Consider the following 7,809-nt stretch of genomic DNA (forward strand, 5'->3'; position numbering starts at 1 on the left):
AATAAGATATTCATGAAATGGATATAATCCTTAAACAAAGCTTAATTCAGAATAAGAAAGCCCAACAATACAGTTTGGTGATATAAGCAAAGTTTACAAACCTTGTTTGAATCCACGTCCTTCGATAGATACAACCATATTATATACGTAAAAAAAATTGACCCCATCAGCGCGAAACTGTGTTCTTACTTGCTTTTGTTTGCTTTTTTTTTTTAAATCTTTTCGTGTGCTCATGATGTAACCTGTCATAAAGAATATACGTATACAACTTCAACTACTACATTTTTATTCTTTTACTTATTCATCTCTCTATCTTACTTTTTTCCTTATATGGTTTCACTTTGGAATTGGAATCTGAATCAGAGAGTATATTCACGTTCATTTTTGTATATTCCTTAATCTGATTCTCTTTCTTGATAATGGAAGATGCTGTAAGTTTCAGTAGTAGAGGATTGTCGGAGTCTCCACAGAGTCGTATTACTCGAAAGAGAAGAGAAAAAGTTGAAGTATTTCAAGAGGTGCTTCGTAGATTAAGGGAGTCGAATGATGAAGACACGAATCAGCCTGATTTTGAGGACGAGTTGTGGGCTCATTTTACTAAGCTTCCACTTCGGTAAAACTGTTAACCCCCCCCTCCCCCCCGGATCAAATTTAAGTTATATTTAGCTGATTATAGCTGTTACTATATACTCGTTTCTATTTATGTGAACCTATTTTCTTTTTAGTTCGTGCCAAAAAGAATGACCACTTTCCTTATTTGGTAACAATTTACCTTCATGCAATGATTTATAGCCACACAAAATATTTGTATATCATTTTACACCACATGATCAAAAGTTCTCTCTTTTCTTAAATTTCGTGCCCAGTCAAATGGGTTTACATAAATTGAAACGGAGGGAGTATTATTCTATTTTCTAAGTTACTATATTAGACTTGATATGAGACTTATGTGTTGTTGTTCCACTTAATCTGATGGTTCGAGTTGACTTTTCTGTTAGCAGTATCGGTAATATCTTCGTCTTCAATGTAGGTATGCCTTGTTTGTGAATATTGAGAGAGCACAAGATGTAGTGATGCACAAAAAATTGTTGCAAATGGCGCATTATCAGAGCACCAGGCCAGCAGTTGAAGTCCGCCTAGTGCAGGTTATAATATTTTCCAACTTTTGCACTTCATTCTTTCTATGATGATCAATTTATGCCTATATACATGTGTGATGAGTTATAAGTATTGGGGTGTATGACCATCTCATCTAAAAACTTACTTAATTATATGTCTTTAACATGCCCCTCAAGTGCGGGCCTGACTCTTTTTTCTTAGGCCAATCACTTAAAAATTCTTATTTTGATAATGGGTGGCGGTAAGATTCGAACTCAGGATTTCTGCTTGCTCTAATTAATGTTATGTTGAAGAGTGTGACCATCTTATTTAAAAGTTTTATTTGAACTCAATCATGGACATAGGGATATTTGATGGAATGGTCACTTGAATTAATGATGATTATCAAACATTTGTAGCTAATTGCTTTAGAATTGAAAACCTGTTTACAGCAATAACTTTCTGTGATTTGTTTTCCAGTCATGAAGAAGTCCTCTGCTCTAACTTGATAACATCCTAGACAAATGGCCTGATCCCTTCTGTAATGCGAGTTGATTCCTTAGCAGGAGTGTGTCAAAATCTTGAATTTTCTCTGTACTAAGACTTTTCATCTCAATCTGTTATGTATTTTTTAAGTCTAGTATACTTTATTCAGTAAGATATACACCTATTTTCTTTACAATTTCTCTTTACTAGGAGTATCTTTTAAGTTTACATTTTCTGATTAGCATGCCTGAAGCAAATTGAATAAGAACTAATTCATCTGACTTTTGCGCAATCCAGATTCATCGAATATCCGATGGAAATCCAGGGGATTCAGTTCATTCCACTTTCTCAAAAAGGGGAGGTGCACAAGGTACTGATCACAATGGCAGGTAGAGGCATGATGATACAAATACAAATATAAATATATATCTGAACTCTCCTTCCTATGCTCAGAATAGTGATGAAAGCTGCTTCAATAGGCTGTTTCTATATTCATTTTTTCCTTTTGTTTATCAAATTACAGCATGCATCCTCCACCTGCCTTTGGTTTGTCACCAAGTACAGAGCTTGCATTAGAAGCTAATAAGTTACATGTTCAAGATGGAAATAGTGCTGTCAGTGGAAATTCACTGTTATTTCGGTAATATTCTCCTATTGAGCTTTCCTTTTCTCTATTGTCGTCCATAAGGAGTTTTTCAGTGTTCTGAAATGTTGCAAGTCTATGATGCTTTCATTTTCAGGGAATTTATTTAATACTTACCTCTTTTACTTTGTTTTGCAGGTCTTCGTATGAAATAACAATTTCAACACTTGACAAGCCCAAGCTCCTCACTCAGGTAAGCATTTTCAGTAGCCAGACCAGAAATCTGATAGTATCTTCTGTTTCTGAGGATAATCTGCAAACACCATGTAGTTCACAATCAAGTCTTTATTATATACATTTTAGGACTGAGTGGCATTTGCCTCTTCTTCACTATAGTTACATAATGAGCACATCTCGACTTTTTTCAAACCGTGTTCACGTTGCCTAGTTTCTCTGCAATGGATGGAATAGCTAAACGATCATGTAACAATTATCATAAGTAATGAAAAGAATTAATTATTATCTGAGCACATCTCTCTATAGGCTTGGTACACTATGTCATTGCCTTCCCTCTCTCCTTCTCTTTCAGAGAGTATATTATATTATTTGTTGTGCATGCTTCTAATGTCCAGAGAACCTTGAATTCTGATTCAATTGGGATTTAAAGCCCTGCATAAACACTAATATTAATAGTTCTACTCTTCTTAGTCATTTACCACCATGTCGCCAAACTAGTATGTGGCTTACGACTAAACATTCGTCAAGTGAGGAACATGTAACTGGGGGGGTAATCAGAAGATAAGCATAAGGGATTTCTCCTATAGTGATATTCTTCACTTAGTCTGCTTTGTCCTCTCTAAAGATTCTCTAAAAGTTTCTCCATTCAGTTGTTTTCAAGATATATGATTAAGGTTAATGCACGTTTAACTTCAGTTGACTTCCTTATTTTCGGAGATTGGGCTGAACATTCAAGAAGCTCATGCTTTCTCCACAAAAGATGGTTACTCCTTGGATGTCTTTGTGGTTGATGGTTGGGGAAATGAGGTACTCTCCTAAGACTCAAGTTTAGATATACTTTGTTTAATGATAGTTTTATGCTTGAAATTGAGCTATCACATCCTTTTATGACAGTGAACCACATCTTCTCTAGTTCTGTGCTTATGTGCCTTTCTTTTATCTGGTCTCCCGAGCTAACCTAAACATTCATTAAGATTCCTGCAAGTAGTTGATTGCTATTCCTGTATTTCACCTTTCTCGATGACAATGCATAAATTACGTTGAAGAATATCCTAAAGGCTGTAAAGAAGTATCTTCTAGGTTTATTGAACAATCACTTTGTTGTATTTGGATTCATTTACTATTCCCTCAACCAATTGGTTGCAGCTATTGTGATGAATGTTTTCTCTACACTGAGCAAAAACTGTGTTCGATAGTTGCAAATACTGTTTTGGTTGCTAGAGAATGAAACTTCACTCTCCATCATCTTTATACAATTGTTGACGTTTAGTCTCTTTCCTAATTGTTAGGAAACCGACCAACTAAGAAGTACCCTGTTGAAGGAAATTTCAAATATGGAGGTAAAAGTCATAGATTGGGCTTAGTAATGTTGTTTCATCTATCATCTGTGTCTATCTTAAGTTTTAAAATGCAATGCAGAAACAGTCTGCGTTAAATCAGCACCTTCTGCAGTCTGCGCTAAATCAAGTCCTTTTATCCCCTAAAAAGGATTTGGTAAAAGCTGGTATCAACTTCACCGCGAACCATGTGGATATACCAAGCAATGGGAGTGAAGCCTGGGAAATTGACGCTGCATTGCTGAAATATGAATATAAAATTGCAACTGGCTCAACTGGTGATTTGTTAGTAGAATGACATTCTGAAACAATAATCTATTATTTACTGATTATGGCCTAATAATTTATCTTGTTGGCAGGTATAAGGGTTCATTCCAAAGTCAGGAAGTGGCTATTAAGGTTCTCAAGGCTGAGTGCCTAAATGAAGTAGTGCAAAAAGATTTTGCCCAAGAAGTTTATATATTAAGGTGACTATATATGCTTGCTTTCAACAACAATATTCTGTCCTGTTTGATTGCTGCAATGTTACTGTCAACTTCTTGCTTTGACTTCTACCCTCTGCGTGTGTCTAAGATAGTGTACATTTCCTTCTCTTTCTGGTACTTTACAGGAAAGTCCGCCATAAGAATGTCGTGCAATTTATTGGTGCATGTATAAAACCTCCACTCCTATGTATCATCACAGGTATTCCTAGAGATTAATGTGTCACATTAGATGCTTTTTAGTTCAAGAGCACACTGATTGTCTAGTTTAGTTTTACCTTTTACTGGAAAAGCCTCCTTTCATTTATTTTAAATATCCTCTTCTATGCAGAATTCATGTCAGGTGGAAGTCTGTACGATTTCCTGCATAAAACGAAAGGTCTTTTCAATCTTCCATCGGTACTCAAGGTTGCAATTGATGTTTCAAAGGGGATGATCTACCTGCACCAAAACAACATAATCCACAGAGACCTGAAGACTGCCAATCTCTTGATGGATGAAAATCAAGTAAAGAATGAAGTTGATTTCCTGTTTAACTTTATATGTAAAAGGACTCTATACAAAGTACTTACAGCTTGTTCTTGACAGCTCGTGAAGGTTGCTGATTTTGGTGTTGCTCGAGTGCAAGTTCAGTCTGGTGTCATGACTGCAGAAACAGGAACATATCGTTGGATGGCTCCAGAGGTCCACCCTACCTCTCTTTCCCTCTTCTTCAATATCAATCATTTTTCTGCTAGTTCATGTGTTGTGAACTTAGTTGATTGTGGTCCTTAGTAAAACGCAGTCCCAGTCCGATCAAGAAATGGTCATAAGAAAAACAGATGTAGTTGAAATTGCATCCATGATCTACTATAGAGTAACTCATGCAATCAGCCCAACTTACTTTCAAATGAATGCAGAGAAATGATGCTTGTAACGGTTATATTTTCCAAACATGACATCAATCTCAAGCAGTTCACTCCTCCTGATTTTCATTTCTTTTATTTGATATTTCAAAGGTTATTGGACATAGACCATATGATCGAAAAGCTGATGTTTTCAGCTTTGGGATTGTTCTTTGGGAACTGCTAACAGGAAAGGTAATGCTTTCTCCCATTGATTCTTCCATTTTCTTTCTTTTATAAGAACATAGGGAAGAGAAAGGGCGGGAGAACATTAAAATATAAGGAATCTTGCCTGCAAATCATAAAGTTTTTGTTGAATAAAGCTTTTTCATAAAGTTTCATGTGCCCTTCAATTTCCTATTCACATTTTGCTTAAAAATTTTATGTTGCCTAAGATCATTGTTTTACATGTTGACAAGCTTATTATGGGAAATGGATCTTGTTACAAATTTTATGAACTCTGGAGTTCACACTATAACCTTTTACACTAGCTTATGTCATTTTTGTTCATAGCTGCTTCCTCATGAGCATTTTCTTGGCTTTAAAATTTTTCAGTGTCAATAATCGTTTTTGTTGATATTGATATATCAGCTTCCTTACGAGTACTTGACCCCATTACAAGCTGCAGTGGCTGTGGTCCAGAAGGTATTTCTCAATAAATAAACATATCTTGTCCTCTAGAAATTTTGAAAGATTCAACTTGATAACTCGTTAACTATGGTTGGACTACACAATTTTCCATATTTTCTTCGGGTTGAGAAATTTCCCCTGTGAAGTTGAGGTTTTTCCCTTCATTAGCTGAATTTTCTGACATCAACTTTAGGGTTTAAGACCGACAATTCCCACGCACACTCATCCGATGTTTGTGGAATTACTTGAGAGGTGCTGGCAGCAAGATCCGTGCTTAAGACCTGAATTTTCTGAGATTCTTGAGATTTTGCAATACATGACCAAAAAGGTATTTAGATTTATGTCATTTCTGCATTTGCTTTATGTTTCTAAGAACTTGAACTAGCGTTTGTGCTGCTCGTAAACAGATAGTCGAAGAAGAGAAGAGTAGCAAAAGAAGAAGCCTCTGATAACCATATCAGCTCATGTATGCAGAGCAGCATGTCGCATGACACACATTTTGCTTAGAATTTTAAGTTTATATACACTGGTAATGCAAAGAATTTTTTTAGTTTAACCTGTGAAGCCGTGATAATTGCTAGTTTACCAGTTTTATCAGGTTATAAGTGACTTGATTATATTGTGTAAATATTTTTACACTGGCAGTACATAAACTTTCTAACTTATCATAATTATTATGTTTCCTATTCAAGTGTTCATTACACGTTCTCCTTAGGACTTAGCATGATTTCGAGTGTTGGCTTCTGAAATGGGCACAAGGAGGAAAGGAAGAGCTGATACTTCCCCTTCCGGTGCTCTTAAACTTTCCTCCATCAGAAAACTATTTCTGCACTGCTCAACATACTATCTAAGCATGGAAACACTAAAAAGCACATTGGTAAATGTCAAGTATTAAGCAATTAGTCGTGCTGATTAATGAACTCGTAGAAAGCTCATTAAGCATACATTCGTTTGAGCTGATACCTTTGAGTAGATTACTACTGTCTCAAGTTCTTGAAAATTACTACTTCAATAATTAGGATAGTTCATACGTGGTGTTTTGAATGTGTTACAATGTTTATCAAAGTTCTCTCCTTTTTTTTTTTTGACCAACTCTTCTCTCGTATACCACAGACAAATTGAAACAGCTAAAAACTTGGATTTGCAAAAGTGGTGTTAAAGTAGTAACTACCTTCTTCTACAAGAGAAACAAATAAACTCAAATATTGCAACATGTATGATCTATCCAGGTCTATTACCAGTGGCGGACGCACATGGTGGAAAGCGGGTTCGTCAAAAAATAATATTGCGTATTTACGATTAAAGCTGCATAAATTTTGTATAAATATTTTATTTGAACCCACTTGACAACTACTATTTTACGATTAAAATTATGTAATTCTAAGATTGAACCCGCTTGCACAAAATCCTGGGTCCGCAGCTGTCTATTACATCAATTATCCCTGCCTGAACAACTATAAATAAGTTGTCTTCTTAATCCTTACATAGTCATTGGGCTTAAGGACAATATTGCTTCTAAAACTTCATGTTTAATAGACAAACTGCACTGTGAGAAGAACTGTGATTTTTGACTTGACGAGATTCTGAATGAGACAGATGATCCTATGGATGATATTATTGAGTACAACGAGGCTTCACAAGTAAGGAAAAGCTTGGTCTAATATTCTTGTCTCACAGCCACATATTTCGACGTCATACCAATCAAATGACATGCGCTTAATTTTGTAAGTTACAAGGAACCAACGAGTGTCGTAGAGAATTTTAACAGCACAGAAAGTAGAGGGCACAAATAAGGGCCGACGGTGATGGTGGAGATAGTCTAGGAATAGTAGGAATAGAAGCATAATAAATTAGAAACTACCAATCTCTGGACACCCTTTTGAACGCCATTAGAGGTTTCTCCGGTAATTAACCGGCACAAAATCTCTACTTTCAAATCTTCCGAAAAACTGGACTAATTGGATAACTATTGTTCGTCTTTTTCTTTCACATCTCCACCTGTTATGCTCTTCTCCAACGCCATGGATTTACACATTTCCATAACTCCAAATAGTTTAAACCAAATACATGGA

The 7,809-nt window shown here is 35.8% G+C and overlaps 1 protein-coding gene across 2 annotated transcripts; it reads left to right on the top strand.

Annotated features, from left to right (window-relative positions):
• LOC104115227 (serine/threonine-protein kinase STY46-like) lies at nucleotides 1–6,423 on the top strand. Of its 2 annotated transcripts, XM_009625810.4 has the most exons (16): nucleotides 182–613; nucleotides 1,031–1,145; nucleotides 1,882–1,973; nucleotides 2,108–2,224; nucleotides 2,366–2,420; nucleotides 3,101–3,211; nucleotides 3,694–3,744; nucleotides 3,824–4,026; nucleotides 4,101–4,208; nucleotides 4,352–4,425; nucleotides 4,555–4,730; nucleotides 4,812–4,907; nucleotides 5,222–5,302; nucleotides 5,699–5,752; nucleotides 5,931–6,065; nucleotides 6,145–6,423. In XM_009625810.4, exons 1-16 carry the CDS (start codon nucleotides 420–422, stop codon nucleotides 6,184–6,186), a joined length of 1,704 nt encoding a protein of 567 aa, XP_009624105.1. In that variant the 5' UTR covers nucleotides 182–419; the 3' UTR covers nucleotides 6,187–6,423. The 2 variants fall into 2 exon arrangements, 1 of the variants encoding a protein (XP_009624105.1); XR_011412943.1 differs by lacking the exon at nucleotides 6,145–6,423 and having other exon boundaries at nucleotides 1–613; nucleotides 5,663–5,752; nucleotides 5,931–5,947.
• The last annotated feature ends 1,386 nt before the right edge of the window (nucleotides 6,424–7,809 follow it).

The sequence above is a fragment of the Nicotiana tomentosiformis genome, chromosome 12 (genome assembly GCF_000390325.3).
Source record: "Nicotiana tomentosiformis chromosome 12, ASM39032v3, whole genome shotgun sequence".
In the NCBI taxonomy this organism is placed as follows: Eukaryota; Viridiplantae; Streptophyta; class Magnoliopsida; order Solanales; family Solanaceae; genus Nicotiana; species Nicotiana tomentosiformis.